This window comes from Penicillium rubens (assembly GCF_028828025.1).
Source record: "Penicillium rubens strain IBT 27055 chromosome Unknown utg000003l_segment0_segment0, whole genome shotgun sequence".
NCBI lineage: Eukaryota > Fungi > Ascomycota > Eurotiomycetes > Eurotiales > Aspergillaceae > Penicillium > Penicillium rubens.
Window position 1 is genome coordinate 4,424,386 of NW_026890601.1, and position 18,940 is coordinate 4,443,325.

An 18,940-nucleotide genomic window follows, 5' to 3' on the forward strand; every position below is an offset into this window, starting at 1 on the left:
TATTGTGGTTTTGGATGGTGTTATGGATTCTCCTCTATTGTTCTACTATGGATTCTCCTCTATTGTTCTACTATACCCGTTGCTGTTTCGAATGTATATCAATTTCATTCACCACGCATGCAAAGTATATTATCAAAAACAGCCTCCGAAGGTGGAAGCCATGTTTTTTCGAATTTAGCCACTCTTATAGGAGATGCTAAACCTAAATAGGATGGATAAAGAACAAGGCCACTTCGCGGAGTATCAGCCCTGGATGAATTATGTCAAGCTTTCAATAACAATAACCAGCTGTATCTTGCCAGATGTTGTATAATCGTTGATCATCTTCGATCATTGACGTTACCCCGCCACTTTCCTACGGGGGAATGTTTCCCTCTTGGAAGATCTCGAAATCGGGAAACATTCCCCGTCCCCGCATCCGCTGCACGGGCAACTGGTCTGGCACCAACCCACAAGGCAGAAATGGTTATTGGATGCTTGGATTTGCTGATCTGCACTTTGAACCTTGAGGCCAATATGGGGTACCAGATGAAGATATCCATTGTGCTGGATGATGCCACTAAGACATGTGGGAGAATGATACTTAAACCAGTGCCATCCTGCCCTACCAGCAGCCCAAGCATTCTCACTTTCCCAAATCTCTTTCACTCAACAAGACGAACTAATTTGGAGAAGGACTTGTTGCGTCTGGACGCGGCATTTCACTGCCTTGCACAGTCTATCATTCCAGTTCAACCTATTACCTTCCACACAACATGATCACTGTATTATCAGCCTTCTCAGCTGCCCCCTATGCAGCTGGGCTAGGCTTGTTCCTTCTAGGATATTTTCTCGTGATTCCCTACATTGAATATCTCCGGGATCCAAAAGGTATTTGCTAGGAGATCAGCCCAATCCTCTGGTTGAACAATATCAGGGCAACTGCTGACCCGTTCATTCAGGCTTAAGGAGATACCCAAATCTCACACCCTTCTCCGGATTCTCAGCAGTTCCATTCATGATCATGGCTTCGCGGGGTTTCCGTTCAATGGAATTGTCCGAATTACACAAGAAGAACCCCGTCATTCGAACAGGCCCCAACCAGCTGTCTTATGGCGATGTCAGGGCCATCAAGGACATCTATGGCCACAACACCAAGTGTCTCAAGGATCCCTCATATGTGGTTACCTCTGGAACCCACTACAATCTGGCCGATGTTGTAGATAAGCCTGACCATGCCCGAAAGCGCAAGATCCTCTCTGCTGCATATGCGCTCAAGAACCTGGAGACATGGGAATACAAAGTGACCGACAAGGTCCAAAGAATGTTCAAGCATTTTGACAAAGTCTGCACCACGCCTGCCTCTGCGGAGGTAGCGTCTGGGAAAACCGCACCCGACCAGAAAGACCTCACGCTTGACCTCCGAGCCTGGACCAACTTCTTCACCCTTGATGCAATCGCCGATATTGGTCTCTCGGAGAAGCTGGGTTTCTTGGATTCCGGGACTGATCTTTGCATTGCCGAGAGGAAAGATGGCTCTACTTATGAGACCAACTTGCGCGAGGCCCTCTACCCGACTGCTCGAAAGCAATCCCTCATCGTCTGGAACTATGAGTGGTATCCAATTGTCAACAAGTTAGTCAACGTTATTCCATTCTTCGGTCGAATGCAAACATCCGCCGACAACTGGGAGAACATTATGTGGCGACGCGGCAATGAAAGGCTACGACGTTATGAAGCCGGTGAGAAACTCGAGGACTTCTTCCAGGCTCTCATGGAAGATAAGAATGGAAACGCCAAGAACCTCGAATGGGGCGAGGTCGTTGCCGAGTGCAACATCATGATGAACGCTGGTAGTGTGACTACGGCTGTTGCCATCGCCAACGTCATGTACCAACTCATCCGCAACCCCCGAACCTTAGCCAAGCTCCGCGAGGAGCTTGACGCGGTTCTGGACGAAGACGAGGTTGTGGCTGATTACGACAAAGTTAAGCATCTTCCCTACCTTCGAGCATGCTTGGATGAGTCCCTACGAATCTTCCCCCCGACTTCCCACGGTCTTCCGCGTGAGACTCCAGCCGAAGGCACGAACATTCTCGGGGAATGGGTTGCTGGTAATACCACCGTGAGCATGTCTGCTCTAGTAGCACACCGTGACGAGAGTGTGTTCCCCAACGCAGACCAGTATATTCCTGAGAGATGGCTCGGAGAAGAAGGCAAGGCGTTGCAGCCGTACTTGATTGCCTTCTCTGCCGGTGCTCGGTCTTGTATTGGTCGGAATATCTCGTACCTGGAGCAGACTAAGGCTGTTGCGTCTATGGTACATCGTTATGACTTTGCTCTGTCTTACCCGGGTTGGGAATTGAAGCGGTTGGAGACGATGAATTTGATTTTGGGTGAAATGCCGGTGAAAATTTGGCGTCGTGATTTGGGTGCTGGTGAAGCTTGAGATATCATCTAGACGATTTATGTTAATGCCCTTCCACATCCTTTGAGTACCCCTTTTATTGAGGTTGGCTCTTCAACAATTGTAGTCTTTATCTTCACACCGGTTTCACTCACCCAGATTCTGTTACATCGCACTATATGACTGCCTTCCTGTCGTCTCTCCAATATCTATAGTATTCTCATCCTATATATCGCTCTCACTTGCTCTCACTTGCTCTCACTTTGCTCCGACCTTGCTCCTATTCACCTAAACCCTACTACGTTGACCCCTTTATATTACTACCTCCCCCATACCTTGAGCAACTATACCAACAGCTACTCTTCAACAACCATAGTCTGGTTATCTTTCTCGCTGTTCTCTGTTTACCCGCTACCACTATTCCTGTTGACGCAGGAAAACGACACACACGATCAGCGGTGGCGCTACTCGCAAACCAGATGCCGACAACGAAAAGGCAAGGGTCTCGCACGGTTTGCACTATCAAGAGAGACACCAAAGAAGACATCAAGGAAGAAGAGGTGACTGGTCTCAGACCACATTCGACATGTCTGGGAGAAAAGAACACCAGAATCATACAATGTATGGAGGGAAGTACTGGGCAATGTGTTGGAATAAAATACGGCATTATTCCACTCGACCAACACAAAAACCACGGTTAATGTGTATAGCCTAATGGAGGCCATACCCCAGTATGACACAATGTCAATGTCCCAATGACCAGCTTGAACAACAAATACTTGCGCTGGCGCTACCCCAAACATGGGCACCGATCCGGATCAGCCAACAGTGGTGACGGCAATAGCAGACGGCTCGACTCAAGTCGCGCTTGCCACCAATATCCCCCCCCCCATCTTTCTTTCCTCTCCACCTTCCTTCCTTCCCTGTCTTTAGTATCTTGAATCAAATGCACTCTCTTGCTTTGCTCGTGCTTTGCTTGTAGATCTGGCAGGTCACAGACAATCGGGAATTCCGCCGTCCTAGTCATTTGCGTATTCTTTACTTCCTACCTACATGTAGTTAGTTCTTGCAGAATCCAGACACATCCTGATCTATCACGTTGGTCATAGGAAAACGTAGAGCCTCTGGGGACACACCAGGCTCACTGTAGACAGAGACATTAAGGTCACGGCTAAGAAACAGCAATGAACAACCCTTATTAATTATGATCTTGGTACTAGTGTGTCCTAAGATTGATACAAGAAGATCGAAGAGAGACAGATACAGAAAAAAGCAGACCTCCAAAAAGAAAACAGCATGTGGCCTGGGTTCAGCGACAGCCAGAAAGATAAGAAGCCAATGAGCTCACTCCCCATTAGATGTACCTCGGGATCAGCGATAAAACACCGTCGCAGCGATTTTGGGTAGGCACGTAAAGCAAGAGATAGACAGAAATCAAGGAAATTCGTGATAGTGGCATCAATTCGCCAGTATTTCCGGGAGGAGAGGTGGTACGATATCAATAGAGGTAAATGGGAAATAAGTGGGAGGGGGGGGATCCATCGACAGGAACAGAGACAGAGATAGAGAGGTAGATATCGAAGAAGAAGAGGAATATACTGGTTCAAAATACATGTGGCTGCCTTTTGTCATATTTTTAGCGTTCGTGCCCGCCCAGCGCAGATTCGTCGACAAGTTCTGCTGAGCTGCCTGTGAATGACGGCTCATCCGGGCTCGCCTCGTGGATGTGGTCGTGTGCGCGATGTTGGGGTACATAGCCCATACTCGAGGGCCGTTCCGCTCGAGGGCCCGTCTGCTGGCTCGAGGCGTTGGACCTTGACCTTGAAGTAGAGGTCATAGACAGACCTCGTTCGCGAGATGGTGAGCTACTTCCGCTAAAGGGTAGGCGGGCAGTGGCGGAGCCTTCTGGTTGGAGATGGTGCACAGAGTGCACAGAGTGCTGTCCTGTCTCAGAGTTGCGCGACAAGGTCTCAGTCACAACTGGAAGGCCAGCGGCTGTTTCACCCGCACCTTGTTCACCAGGCGCCTGTGTGTGGCGAGAGCCCGTTCGACTGGGCAACTCAATGCCACCGCCAACTGCCGTATTAAGTTGTGGCAGTACTGGTGGCCGCGAATCACTTGACCGTTCCAGGTCGTGGTCGTTATCTGAATCCCTATAAGGAACATTGCTGGTAGACACATTCCGAGAATGGCTGGCGGATGGCATGCCTGTATCATCCTGATAATTATCATTATAGTCGCCCCCACGCGGGAATAGACCAGGAGGAGGAGCACGAGCACTTCGGACCACCTCAAATCCTTTCGCGTTGTCTTTGGTCTTCCCTTGGAGCAAGCTTCGGAACCAACCTGTCGCAGACGAGACTGGGCCTGTGGGATCTGCCGGCCCAGTTTTCAACTTGCGGGTGCCGCTGTGGGAGAGCGGTGGGCCTCGGACACCGTAGTAGAAATCAACCTCGCGAACAGCATAATCCTTCGGCTTGCGTGGGGCATCGAGCTCCATGTCATCCTTCGGGGCTGCTAGATATGCTGGAACGGGTGTGGCCCGGCCAGACATGGTACCATCTCCCAGGTCGTCTTCGGTATTCACTGCTCGGCGGCTTGATTTCGATCTCAAGAAGCCGCGTGACGGACTCTTCCCTTTCTCCAGGGCAGCACTCCCCGGTGGTGTTCTTCGCCCGGGACGGGGTGGTCGATAATAGGGATCGCGAGGGTTCATTCCCATCATCGTACCGCTGGTGGGCGAGCTAGGGAAGCCGGCTCCTTGATAGGCGGTTGAGGTAGGTGTGGGGAATCCTCCACTAGCGGCACGACTGTGTGTGCCACCTTGCGAACTAGGATAGTCATAGATAGCACTGGCCCTGCCATCACTGACTGCAGCACGATTCAGGAGCAGACCAGAGCTCCCAGAGAGGCTGCGGGGACGCGATCCATCAAACTGAGAAGACATACGGTCGTCAACATGGCCGAGCATAGCAGCCTCCGAGCCCATACTCTGGCGAGTAAGATCACGCCGCGGAGTGCGCCTGGAGAGCTGTCGCATACCAAGCACCTTGGTCAAGCCACCACGAGTGGCACCGCCCGCACCAGCCAGTCTTGCCAGGACCTCGATCAATGTTTGCATCGCATTGAGGAAGAACCCGAAGACGAGAACCATGGCGTGTAACACAAGGATCAGATATCCGATCCAGCCTCGTGCCGCATCCGAAACTGTCAATGACGGCACAAAGATTACGCTCAAGATAACTGTCAAGAAGCGCACGATAGAGAAGATGCAGTGGTACAAGTTCATGTGAGTCGGTCCTGAGAAAGGTCGGAAAGCCAGCAGGGTTAGTACGGAGACAACTTCGCAAATGGCGAGCATCACCACCTGAGCGATGCCAGATGGCTGCAAAGCACCAATAGCTATCCCGCGAGCGATGTTCAAGACAATTGGAACGATACCGAAGGCCGCTGCATCGTCACAGTATGTGTTATATAGCGGCCCATACAATAGCACCGTAGGAAGATCATCGAAAAGGTGAGCCTTGGGTCTGGTGGTAAGAATCACTCGGATGACCCATATGGAAAAGCATGCGATAAGAACAAGCACCACAGCTGCCAAAGCAACACAGTAAGCAGTTGATTGGCGAGCAAGAACCAGCTGAAAGAAGGAAAGGGAAACGATTGGCAGGAGAAGGAAATTGAAGACAATGCGAATGAGGTTGCCCATGGTAAACGGCATGTTTCTGGCACGCAGATCCTGGTCGGTGTTGTTCGCCAATTCACGGTACAGCCATCGAAGCGCGAATGCGACCTGGAACAGCACGGTCACACAGGCCAGGATTACGAGCACCCATATTATCATACCGGGCCAGATATCCTGGGACGAGGACATACCAACCAAGTGGTTCAATCGGTCAAGGCCATAAGTTCCATTGACGGCATATACACCATCGACAACGGGATCACGGCCCTTTTCAGTGCTCACGAAACTCTGGTTGAACATGAGAGTTGACCATGCACCTTGGCTCACTGCAGGCTGGAAGAACCCTGGGTAATCCAAAGAAAGCGAACCCGTCAAGACCACAAATTGAAGATATTGCAGGCAATCTGCAAATCCAGGAGTGACCAGCCGTAGAACATCCTCATCGCGGCCGTAGTTGCTTGTCCACCGAAACAGATCAGTTGTGCCCCAAGGGCTATACATGGCGGCAGCGATGGTCGCAATCCCCACAAGTACCAAAACGACAAGAGGCACGTAGGCGATAGCATTTTTAAGTGACGTTCCGAAGTCCGGTGTGGCCCTCACTGAAACACAGGCAAGCTGAACTGCGGATGCATCTCCAGAGCGGAGTGTCAATAACGGTGTGATCGTTCCGAAACGGTATGTTGAAAGCATATCATGTTGAATAGAGAAGGCTCGTAATGTCGCCAAATCACTCCTGCATAGAAGAAACGGATCAGTTAAAATCAAAGAGAGCTTTTAATTCGGGGAATAGCTCACAGGTTGTAATCAAAGACCGGACCCAACGGGAGGGTACCTTGCGTGAGTGCGTCACGAAAACGAGAGGCATTGTGGAAAGGCGTGAAGCTGAGCACATTGAGATCCGTCAACAGCGTGCTGTACAGGTTGTTGGTACTGCTCACATCCTCAATCTTCCCATCGGTCCAATTGGGATTTGTCCAGACGGAGGAATCCGGTGCCGGGTAGTTAGCGGTCCGTGACACAGTTCCCGACACATTGCCATATACCGTGACGGCGAGCGGGTGTAGAGGGTTGGTAAGGTTGAATTTGACGGACACGTTGGTGGGAACGAATTGAAGTTGTAGGGGGTCGGACTCGAGGATGGTTTTCGATAGACAATTTTCATAGTCCAATAGAACAGCAGCGGCTGGCGATGCAAAGCTCACTAAGCAAAGCAGTGCAATCCACCACACGGGGCTCCATGGTTGTGCTCGGCGTTTCGAAGTGTCACGCCATGGCCGACCTTGCAAAATGTGTAATCCACTGCGTCGCGACCACCTGGTTTCTTTCCGTCGAGAGGATGAATGTTCATTCGGCTCGATCTCCCCCGAGTCGTACATGTCCGCTTCGGGCATCCGGGATGACCTCCTCGGGGAGGTCAACCCCCGGCGTAGATGATCGAATCCACGTTGTGTTGACAATGGGTCGGTGTTGGGGTCTCGTCTACCGTGCGCACCCCTTCCCAGAATCGATAGTCACTTGAGATTGATAAAAAAAAGATCTCGCAGGGAATAGACCAGGAATGAAATCTCGCGTGATGGGGTTGGGGGGTTTCGACGTTAGGCCGGTGCCTGGAGGTACGTAAATCTGCGTGTGCTGTAAGTCGCTAACTCGTCAAACGCGGCATATCCCGGGAGGATGATGGGGAGGTCGAAGTCAGAGCAGAACCCGAGGGAGAAGAGTTAATTTTTGCAGTGGGCTGGTCTGTTGTTGTTGCTGCGCCTTGTTTGGTCTGGCCCTGCCACAGGTGGAGTTTGACGGCTGACTACTCGACTATGCTAATAATAGGCTAACTACCTAGGTAACTAGTTATACGGAGGACTATTTTCTTCTTTTCAAATCATATCAACAAAATACATGTCATAAAATAGAAATTTCCTCTTCTTTTTTTTTTACTATTTCCAATCCCACCGTCATTGCATCCACTCTGTCGGCTGGACCCGAACCTCCACGGAAACAAATAATCTGACACTCTTGAGTCTCGACACCAATATACTGTTGTGTTATCATATAGATAGAATGTCGTCTTCAATTAGGAGGAGCAATACCTGTCCTTATGTCTTTATCTTATAATCATTATGTTGTATGTGTTTCCGAGCCATTCACCCTCACGTGTCTTCACCGACTACCGACTCTAAATAGTCGCTCAAGGTGGATTACTGTCTCACTTGATGATCGGTGACCCCGTCATGCCCGAAGCTCAACGCTTTATTGCCGATCAGATTCGGCAAGACCTTGCATCGGCTATGCCGTGGAACTATGGCTTTGGAAGCTTCCTTGTGATATTGGCTCGGGTGGTGAGGAGGTTGGGATGTGCCACATTACCACAAAACGGGGTGAACCTCCAGGGCTGGCCGGTATCTCCTCTGACCAATCGGGGGATCAGTTGGGTGACAACAAAGGTGCAGATAATGCCCAAACTTTCAGAATCCAGTGCCCTGCATTAGCTGTCTAACTCCACTGGGGGGTTCAGCAATGGAGGTGTTCTGGTGAGACAAGTACGGTGGCGTCAGGCTCTGCTCGTATATAGGTCTCCAGGATGGATACTTCTTGTTCAAATCCCGGTTGTCTCCGTAGTTGTGTGCATTCACCTCGGGATTGTTACGACATACATACTCTTCTAGAAACTTGGAATTTCAGTCGTGGAATATCCGATATGTATTCGGTACGGAGTAGGGCTATCTTGGATAGCCCAATGTCTCACTTCCTTAGCGACGTAAACATACTAACGAAAAGGTTAACGCCACATTGAGTTCCTTGTTTAACTCTCATTTCATCCAAGTCTAATCCTGAACCAACCTAGCTCCATCAAGCAAAAATCGCGAAGTCCTCGCGGAATCCCGTACACTCAACTGCCTCTCTGTCCTCATCGAATTGTCCTGGTTCAAACAAGATTCCTTCATTGTTGTCTTAGATCTTCAACAGTGGTGCCGTTCACATATCAGTATCATGTCCAATTATCAGTTCCGAATCTAACGTTGTTCCTAGCTGGTAAATGCTAAAAGTTGTTTGTTTCGGCGTCTAACCAGGCTGCTGTGCGCCTGCCCATGGCCTTGCAGGATGTAACTTTTACTGTCTCTGTGGGTCTTTGGCTGTAACAGCTCAGCAGGTCTTACCGCTACTGCAAGAAGAGAATGCTGCTATTGAGAATGCTGCTATTAGAGCCCACAGGATAGATGAAGACTCGAATTTTCTTCCAGATACTACTTGAGTAAATAGTAGACTTAGTATAGACAGGCCTACGGCGAATCTGACTAGATAGCTTCAAACGATCTAATACCCTTCCTGGGGTTTGAATACGTCTATGGATTTCTTCAAGGTCACCTGATGTCCCACTATAATAGGACTTACAGTCAAGGTTCCTTTCTCCTCCTTTCCATAGTTCTCATACGATTCTACAATACTGTATTATATCATGCTTCATGATCCCAATACTACCTAGTAGTACTCAGACACCCGAGTTAAAAATTTGGGAAGACTCGGTTGATGTTGATAATATACGCTACATAGCTTGTCAAACGGGGATATTCCAAGTTTACTATCGGCTCGACACAACAGAAATTAAATATAGAAGGCTTGTGTAGGAGTTACCTATGAATCGATTAATGTAGACCTCAGTCTGGCTGGGACTTGATACCTTTTGTGGTTTACTGCAAGGGCCCCCCTTCTATGAGCTCAACATTATATGTTGTAGACCCCGGATTTTGGAGTACTAAGCCACTTACCACCTGTTTACAGTGGGACCTCCAAAATCATTGGGCTAAACCTTTGTACCTCGCCCTAACTATATACCGCCTCCCTTTTAAGCATACTGCCATAAGAATATATAGTCGGCCGCTTATGTGGCCATCTTAGTGGTTTCCTAGGTAGTCTTCTCCGGCAGTCTTCTTAAATGTCTCTTTATTGGTATTTTTGAGTAGTCTCCTTGTATAGTTATATACCTTTGACTGCTAGTTAGTGCTGAATCACGTGCCTACACGCTAACTATAGAAATGAGATTTGACGTACTTTATTTATTCCTTAACTAGAAGCTCCACTAACCAAGCCTTACCTAGGTACCTAGGTAACCTTGGAAGATTGTATAGCGAGTAAACAGTTATGTGACCTCCCGAGGTCCCGGCGGGATGATCTACTTCGGGGTGTATGTGCCTAGGTAGCTAATCCGTATGAACGCTAGGGCTCACGGACATTAGTTATCTATATGCTGGGTGGTTCGCGCTACTGCTCTTATATATATTTTACTCTTTATTCTACGCATATGTGGGCTTCTGTTAAATGATGTCCGGAGTCAGCATAAGCGCTCTGAAGATTAATCGAGGAAGGAGATACTCGTTGATAAAGCAAGACATATGGCGGTGACAAGCAAAGGACATTGCATTATACCCGCAGGTTGCAGGAATCTGCAGCCATTTGAGATCATATGTACGGATATCTGGGTGTTGGGAGTAGCAAATTAGAGACTCGACAAAAAGAGGGACCTTGCATGCCAGAACGGGATGACGAAACGGGGAAGCCGATAATGGCACTTGGTCAAATGCCAAATTGAGGAATACGCATTTCAGCCACGCCTCCAACCTGGAGAGAAAGCCACGAGGGTTAGGACATATTAACGAACCAATAAATCCAGGGTTCCATTAACTAGATTAGTCTCAAATTTGCGCTAAGAGTGCCCCTAGACGTACTTATGTGAGATATGGTTTAGGAATGACTTTTACTAGCATTATTTACTAGAAATACAAGACAGGAGATCATACCTAGGTACATATATGCTATCAAATCATATGGTGATATCTGTAACAATGGTGTGATTTACTCCGTAGGAATATCTTTGATCTTCTCAATACTCGTCAGCGGCGGGTCCGTCGTTCCGATTGGGCTTAGTGGAGTTTCAGTTTGAGACGAGCGGGTTGTCAATGCTGATTGGATATATATAGCCCTTGGTGGCTTGAAAAGGCGTTGGGTGTTTGAGGTATGTGGGATGGTATAAATAAGACTTATAGATATGGAATTGTAGCACATGTCCCTATTAAATACTTAGTAAATGTCTCTAATGTGTCTTAATAGACCTATTTATACATGAACGTCCCTATTAATATTCGCATGTTCGCATATTCGCTATATACAATAGCTCCACAGAAAAAGCCCCCCCACTGCGGCAATTGGTACCTGCGGAGTATCTCCAGGGTTTCTTCCCCCCTGATAATGTCTGTACCTTCTTTCATTTCTCTCCATCTGTCTCAGGCTGCTGGTCCAGCTACTTTACCAATTTAATCTCTGTACTCCCGTACGGAGCCCTCCGTAAGTATTTGCTTTTTAGTTGCTTTTGAGTTGCTTTTTATTTGGATTTTTGAAGGCGCTAATCTTGGGATAGTTGGAGCACGGGCGCTTCGATTCCACCCCTCCTTCCTCTCCGACACTTGACACTTGACACTTGGGACCATTTTGAGACATCCGACACTTGACCTTAAACAATTCACTTCCACTCCTCTTATACCCCCTCTTGATCTCTCTTCTCCCCTTCCCCCGCTATTCGACCCCAATTCTTATCAGGCCTAAACCCCCTGTCGATCCTTCAACACCTAGGGGGAGGGGATATTTCACTGCTTGGTGTGTGTGATTTGAGTGCGATGTGGACTGCGTCTACTCGCAATCCTTTCCTGTCATGTCTACCGATGACCCGTTCTCCTTTTTGCCCGAGCAGGCCAAACCCGCGAAAAAACCCCACTGGAAAAGTAAACTATTCTCCAAGGATAAGAACAAATCTGCGTCGCATCAACATCAAGAAATCGCGGACTTCTTGAGCTCTCGCGCCCCAGAGTCAGCTCCAACCCCCCCGGCTATCGACTCAAGACACATTCCTCCACAAACCGTTGCTGCCCACCGCTTTCCTTCCTCACAAGACATCTCCGGATACCCTCCCTCCAAGCCAGCATCAGCGCCAGCGCCAGTCTTGCCTAACGAGAACTATGTCCCTTTCGACTTCTCAGACCAATCTCATACCGTACCTGCCCCTCCTGCCTCTGCCAAGCCTACTGGGCGCAAAGGCAAAGGGCTGCGGGTGGGCTTCAGCCCTCGAACCCCGGAAGTGATTGGCGAAGGAGGCGATGAGACGGAATCGCCAACAATTGAGATCTCGCGGGCTCGTGAAAGGTCGGGCAGCAGAGGAACCGAGTCGGCCAATATCCCTACGCCTCTCTCGGACCCTTCGCGATCACATCTGCCAAATCTCCGACTGGACACATCGCTGGGCGATGGCGATGCGCGATCGGGACAGGCGGCTTATTCGCCTCTGCGTGATAGATCGGACTGGAAACCCCCGCTGATGCAAAATCCACAGGACGTAGACTTCCTGAGCGCCTTGCCTTCCAGTGACAGCGGTTCTCGATTGTCATTCCGTGGCGATACCGAGGCGAGTTCATTCGCACAACGCGTCCGCGACAAGATGGAAGCGGAAGAAGGGCGTGCATTGCATCATCGTTATGAGGAAGATGCCTTGTCTCCTGGCGCTGAAGACGATGATGTCTCGACTCCCCCAGCCCTCCCAGCCCGGAATCGCCCATAAAAGCTTACAATCCTGGGTTGGTCAAAGAAACTGGCTCAACGGCGGGACTTCCGCATGCGCCGTCAATTTCTCTGTCAATGCGGTCGATTGTCGATTCCATTCGGAACCCCCCAAGCCCTTCAACGCAACGCGCACCTGCGAATCTCAGTCCTATTGACCCACGAATGCCCACAAATCTCATCCCAGGTAGCCCCGGCAAGGCCTCACCAACACAGGCGAAACCGCCACCCCAGGACCTGCCTGCATCAAACTTGGTGTCACCTCCCAGCCGCGAAGGCCAAGAGCCCCCACGCGGCGCCCAACCCCCTAAATTCTCTCTTCGAAACATTGCCAACCAAGTTGGCGACACCGCATTTTCTGAATTCAAAGAGTACAATGCACGATATGAGAGTTCTATTAAATTCGCAGCAGAGGATGTTAAGCCATTGGTAGAAACATCGCTAGCAGAATGGATTCGGGCTGCGGTCTGGTGGTTTTTGCGAGGGAAGACGCGATTAGAAGCATATGCTCGTTCCCGCTCGACACTGCCACCTGCCTACGCCAAGCAAGCTGTGGTCGATCTTGGAAAGGCATTATGGATAAATGAAAATATCGTGCCCAGTCATCGTGAAGTCTCTCGATACGGCGCTATGGGCGTTGACGCCCTACTGGCCGTTGCGAGTACCACCGGCGACAAGGAGTTGGCTGAACTTCTGGGAATACATCAAACTCTCATCAATCACCTCCGGTCGCTGTCCATGTCCATGAAACGTAACAACATCCTCGCCGTGGTTGTCTCGGACGAAGGCTCTCCCACCCAGCTGGATACTAGCATCTGGCTGCGTTACCCTTTCTATGCGCCCGACGTCTCAGCAGTCTTATCTGGCGCAGCAACGAGATCAATGTTGGCAGATAACGCGGGTAAGACACCAAGTTTGGTGCACATGATGCCTTTGGGTGACACAAATCGATATTTCAGCTATGGTAGCATGTTCGTGCAGGTCTGCGTCAGCTCCAGCGATGATGATGGGCAGCAGCAATATGCCATGCCTTGCGCGTTGACCATCGTCCGCGAACGGGCAGATTGGTATGTCTTTGCGGCAATCACTAGCCAAAGTCAACTTGTCAACATCTTGATTCAGTCCGATCGCAAGCAGGGCCCGACTTGGGAGGATGTGGATTGGCAAGTCCGGTCCCATTCTATGCGAGTCAAGCTCCCCCGAGGATTCGAGTTGGACGTCATGTTTAAGGAAGAGGATTTCAAGACCCTTTGGAATATCGTGAAATATACTCAGAAGTCGGAGAACAGTCTCCATCCGGAGGCAGGCGAGACTGTGGTATTTGAGAATACTCTCAAGGTTTTCCAATATATGGATCCGGGCACACCCAAGGCATTCCCTCCAGACCCTACAGAAAGATGCCGTATTCGTTTGTTCGAGAGATCTGTCACCGTGACAGAAGGCACTGGTACTCGCAATGCGCATCGGGGATTCCGACTAGCTGTCCTGACCAGCCCGAAGGTCAAGACTTTGAGCAGCATTCGCCATACTTTGGGCAACGGCTCACCGATAGTGTTTGGTCTCTTGCGAGGAGAGGATGGTGCTCCCGCTCTTCTCCTCAAGGTGACCGAGGACGGCCGTACGAGATCCATGTTGATGACTTTCCATGAGGTGGCTGAGCGTACGAAAATCCACTCCGTGCTGCTAGGCATGATTCCACGAGAGGGAGAGGTCAAGTCGCCCGAATTCGCCATCCAGTCTTATTGCATTGAACAGCCCGAAGATCCATTTACCGGCCAGCCGGCAGTCAAACACCTCCAGTTCCCCGCCGGAAGCGTGTCCGTTATTGATCAAAAGCATGCTTACGTTGACCATGGTTATGGACCGACTATTCTATCGGAACATTTGAGGGCCTTTATCGCCACTGAATGGGGATCTGTCACGGATCGCATCAACTTAGGTGGGGTTTCTCTATCTCCTCTCGCCTCGAAATGAGTTGCTAATTTCTGCTCAGGACCTGGTGAATTGAAAATCGGCTTGGACGTCCAAAGCAAGACGAGCATGAGCTTGTTCCGCTCCGCGCAGCAAGATCTGACCCTTTCGCTTGCGGATAACCTCGTCCGCCCTGAACTGCCTGGACAGTTAACCGGCTTCCTTGAGAAGATTACGGCGAAGCCCATGATCCGCCGGCTGGATTTCCCCACCATGGAGGGTATGTCGTGTTCTGACATTTTGTTTGCTTTGCTAATTGCATCCTAGATCTTCATGCCTTCGAAGCAGCTGTTACTGGCTTCCAGGTGCTTTACGATGGGTGAGTCTATCATGCCCATCTAGCCTTTTGGTCAAGACTTTGCTAATCAGACTAGTATGGCTACATCGTTCACTATCTCCCGCCGACGGAGTATGGTTCCCATTTATAAGAAATGGGAAGCTGCGGTGGCACGGGTCCAGATTGTACGACAAGAGAAAGTTGTTCAAATGCTTGCTTTCTTTGGAGACTTCCAGCATGGCACATGTATGAACTTTGTTCTTAAGGGTACTGATATCATGGAATCCTTTGGGCGGTCCGGCAAGTTCGGCATTCGTATGGTAGACGCCAAGTTTGCACTACCTAAGAAGGACGATAATCCAGCTTCCAACTTTGTGTGCCTCGATATGCCCGAGTATCCCATCGAACATGACGATCTCACCATTACGTTCGATACAGAGGCTTGTGAGTTATATATCTAGCTTGTATTTTTCTTTTGCTAACTTTGTTCGACAGCACGCGCAAGCTTCAAGGCAGCTCTTCCTGGATCAGTGCGAGAGCCATCTCGCATGGGCTCCATCCGTCGATAACGCGGTTGTTCTTCCTCTTCCCCGTGATATGTCCTACACGTGACCCATTACGTGATTTCCCCCTCCTTCCCCTCCCCCGAGATCGGATCCCGCATTTTCCGGTGTATTATAACTTTTGCTTTGACGGGCCCCTTTTCTGTGCATACAATTCAAGAACCAAACATAGCATCTTTTATCATGTCGCATTCTAGCGAAGCCATTGGCGCATCCACGCGCTCCTTGCATGCCGATGATGCCCTGAACCTTGTTACTGATGTTGCTCCTCCTATGCATCTCTCTACTACGTTTCGTTATTCCAAGGATCCAAGCCAGCTAGTACCGGCTGCCGATGCCACCCCTGTATGCATCTTGACTCGCAGTTCTATGCCCCGTAACCTAACATACGGATCCATTGTAGTCCGACTTTGATCCAACCTCCCACATCTACTCGCGCATGTCCGCACCCAATCCTACCCGCTTCGAAGCAATCCTCTCCTCCCTCCTCCACGGCCAAGTTATAAGCTACTCCTCCGGGCTGTCGGCCTTGCATGGCGCCCTGACCTTGCTCAACCCCCGCCGCATCTCCGTCGGCGATGGCTACCACGGCTGTCATGGCGTCATCGCCCTCTTCACCCGCCTAACAGGCCTCCAAAAGCTCCCCCTCGACTGCCCACCGAACCAACTTGAAAAAGGCGACGTAATCCTCCTCGAAACACCCGTCAACCCCCAAGGCACCGCCTTCGACATTGCGTCCTACGCCGCTAAAGCCCACGCCCGCGGCGCATACCTCATCGTCGACAGCACCTTCGCCCCACCAGGCCTCCAAGAGCCATTCCAGTTCGGCGCAGATATCGTCATGCACTCAGGCACCAAGTACTTCGGTGGCCACAGCGATATGCTGTGTGGTGTCCTCGCCACGAACCGCGACGACTGGGCCGCCCAGCTCAAATCCGACCGTCTCTTTATCGGAACCGTCATGGGTAGCATGGAGGGCTGGCTGGGCGTCCGCAGTCTGCGCACTTTGGAGATTCGTGTTCAGCGTCAGAGCGAGAATGCCGCCCGTCTCATCTCCTGGCTTGATGCTGCTCTCCATGTGCCTAACCCCGCGCCTGACAGCGACGAGGCGGCTGTCCAGGCTGTTCTCGGTGAGGTCCTCCATGCTAGTCTGCAGAAGGTCGAGGGTGACTGGTTGAAGAAGCAAATGCCTAATGGGTTCGGACCTGTTTTCTCTATTGTTATGAAGGAGATGCGCTTTGCTCGGGAGTTGCCGAGTAAATTGCATTTCTTCCAGCATGCTACTAGTCTGGGCGGTGTTGAGACGCTTATTGAATGGAGGACTATGACGGATGCCACAGTTGATCGGAGGTTGTTGAGGATTAGTATTGGGTTGGAGAATTGGGAGGATTTGAAGGCTGATATGGCGAGGGCATTCCGTGAGCTTGCCAAGTAGATTTGGAGATTATGAACTACATAGAATGCATTATATCTTTTATTATAGCGAAGTATACAATTTATATACCTGTGAACAACTTGGATTCCCTCCAGGTCTTCTTTTATCTTATTTACCCCGCATTGAACAATTCTATTGGTCATCTAATCTGCTATCTTCCTACGGAGGACTCCGTATACTTCTTCACTTTGCAACCACCTCTTCCACTGTCATTTCAGTCATTTCAGTCATTCAGTCAATTCTCTCCCTCAATTACACTCAATACCCATCATGCCGGAAACATTCACAATCCACTACTTCGCCACAGCATCCCAATACACCTCCAAAAACACAGAATCACTCCCCGCGCCGCTGAAACTATCCGCTCTGTTTGGCGAACTCGAGCAGCGATACCCTGGCATTGTTCCAAAAGTCCTGTCTACTTGTGGTGTTAGCCTGAATGGGGAGTATGTTGATGCCGAGGAGGACGGGGAGGTCGTTATCCAGGCTGGGGGTGAGGTGGCTGTTATTCCGCCTGTGAGTTCGGGGTAGACATATGAGGATTTCCATTGCGTTGGATGTACTTTATAAGTCTTTATCTTGATTGGTCTCTTGGATTATCGAGTACTTGGTTGATTTGATTTCATCTGAAATGGGTTATTAAGGCACGCGTCATAAGAATAATCATAAGACAGAAACAATCCAACTCATCCAAACTCATAACTTTCCAGATCCCTATATATCCCATATAATCCCATGAACCTCATCCATTACTCCATACTCTTCACAGCAAGAGCCTTCTTCTTCTGCAGCCACAAACAGACATTGCAAATAACAGAGAAGAAAAAGAGAATACTACCAAATACCAAATCGAAGTCAGTAAAGTCCCAAGAAAGAACGCAAATGAAAAACCTAAGAAGGAAAAGAAAGAACTCACCATAGTCCAATACTCAACCCCCAAATAGCCTTCGTCTCGACACAAATCGCTTTGGAAGCCCCAATCCACGAAACATAATCAATCCTCCCACTGACGCTGGCAATATAACTCGAAAGTCGAGACGCAAACGCATACGACGTCGCGTCCTTATCTCCCAGATCGGCCAGCGCCGTGCACTTCAAGTATGAGAGCGGCTTGCCGACGATGACGGTGACGACGATCAGCGCGATCAAAAGCAGTGTGTCGAGAACTGCGCAGGCGAGGAATGGGAGGATATCGTCTATGTAGAGGATTGCGGTGATTATGCAGTAGATTGCTGCGATGCAGGTCTGTGGGATTGTTAGTGGGTTTGACTAGGTAGGAGGGGACTTGGACTTACCACGCTGATCGTTCCGATTAGGATGTTTGGGGGTGTGGCGTTGTTGTTTATTATTACGCTGATGAATTTGGCTGTCATGCCGATTATGGCGATTAGGGAGCAGGCTTGGAAGAGGCGGGATAGTTGGAAGGTTGCGCCGAGGGCACCGTAGCGGGGAAACATTTTGGGATTGGAATTGGTTAAAATGACTGAATTGAAGTAAGGAATGGTGGTCAGGCTGGTTGCGTATATGCCGTTGGATCGAGAGTGGATGGGATGAGTCGGGGATAGTATTCGAGCAACGATGGGGTAGATATATGTGAAATGAAAGGCTTTGAACGACTAGAAGATAACAGAAAAGACCCAAGAACAACGGGAGTGTCTGAAAGAAAGTGAAACTGATTGTTGGATTGAAGACCTGGTTCCGGCTCTTTATATAGACATCAACAAAGACTCTTAAAGACATCAATTGTCCGACGCCTAGACAGTCTAGACCAGATTAAATTAGCATCAAATCTAGACTCTCTCGGCTTTCCCCGGGCTATGTCTTTATGTGTTACAGATTGGAGCGCCGTACTCAATTGGATCGGCTTTCATTGAGCTCTATACAGCGATCGGCATGAATGGTAGCTTAAGATAGTATGCGATCTCATAGCTCCTTACTAAAGAGGATATACTATTGGAAGAATACTACAATAATATAATAATATATACAATATAGGTCCGATTGGTGAATCCACCCTGGCGCT

General features: G+C 49.6%; 7 protein-coding genes across 7 annotated transcripts; 5 read left to right on the top strand and 2 right to left on the bottom strand.

Moving 5' to 3' along the window:
* Positions 1 to 755: 755 nt before the first annotated feature.
* N7525_007894 (cytochrome P450) lies at positions 756 to 2,428 on the top strand (the record flags this gene model as incomplete). Its single annotated transcript, XM_002568310.1, has 2 exons — positions 756 to 870; positions 942 to 2,428. The coding sequence occupies 2 exons, from the start codon at positions 756 to 758 to the stop codon at positions 2,426 to 2,428; spliced, it is 1,602 nt and encodes a 533-aa protein (XP_002568356.1).
* A 1,594-nt stretch (positions 2,429 to 4,022) lies between these two features.
* N7525_007895 (uncharacterized protein) lies at positions 4,023 to 7,465 on the bottom strand (the record flags this gene model as incomplete). Its single annotated transcript, XM_002568312.2, has 2 exons — positions 4,023 to 6,807; positions 6,870 to 7,465. The coding sequence occupies 2 exons, from the start codon at positions 7,463 to 7,465 to the stop codon at positions 4,023 to 4,025; spliced, it is 3,381 nt and encodes a 1,126-aa protein (XP_002568358.2).
* A 4,307-nt stretch (positions 7,466 to 11,772) lies between these two features.
* N7525_007896 (uncharacterized protein) lies at positions 11,773 to 12,672 on the top strand (the record flags this gene model as incomplete). Its single annotated transcript, XM_061214245.1, has 1 exon — positions 11,773 to 12,672. One exon carries the CDS (start codon positions 11,773 to 11,775, stop codon positions 12,670 to 12,672), a length of 900 nt encoding a protein of 299 aa, XP_061068676.1.
* A 77-nt stretch (positions 12,673 to 12,749) lies between these two features.
* Positions 12,750 to 15,488, top strand: N7525_007897 (uncharacterized protein; the record flags this gene model as incomplete). Its single annotated transcript, XM_002568314.2, has 5 exons — positions 12,750 to 14,610; positions 14,665 to 14,862; positions 14,910 to 14,961; positions 15,017 to 15,363; positions 15,415 to 15,488. The coding sequence occupies 5 exons, from the start codon at positions 12,750 to 12,752 to the stop codon at positions 15,486 to 15,488; spliced, it is 2,532 nt and encodes an 843-aa protein (XP_002568360.2).
* Positions 15,489 to 15,665: 177 nt separating this feature from the next.
* N7525_007898 (cystathionine gamma-synthase) lies at positions 15,666 to 16,917 on the top strand (the record flags this gene model as incomplete). Its single annotated transcript, XM_002568315.1, has 2 exons — positions 15,666 to 15,827; positions 15,886 to 16,917. 2 exons carry the CDS (start codon positions 15,666 to 15,668, stop codon positions 16,915 to 16,917), a joined length of 1,194 nt encoding a protein of 397 aa, XP_002568361.1.
* A 270-nt stretch (positions 16,918 to 17,187) lies between these two features.
* N7525_007899 (MoaD/ThiS family protein) lies at positions 17,188 to 17,448 on the top strand (the record flags this gene model as incomplete). The annotated part of the gene is made up of 1 exon (XM_002568316.1): positions 17,188 to 17,448. The coding sequence occupies one exon, from the start codon at positions 17,188 to 17,190 to the stop codon at positions 17,446 to 17,448; it is 261 nt and encodes an 86-aa protein (XP_002568362.1).
* A 218-nt stretch (positions 17,449 to 17,666) lies between these two features.
* Positions 17,667 to 18,374, bottom strand: N7525_007900 (uncharacterized protein; the record flags this gene model as incomplete). The annotated part of the gene is made up of 3 exons (XM_002568317.2): positions 17,667 to 17,751; positions 17,834 to 18,162; positions 18,213 to 18,374. The coding sequence occupies 3 exons, from the start codon at positions 18,372 to 18,374 to the stop codon at positions 17,667 to 17,669; spliced, it is 576 nt and encodes a 191-aa protein (XP_002568363.2).
* Between the last annotated feature and the right edge of the window lie 566 nt (positions 18,375 to 18,940).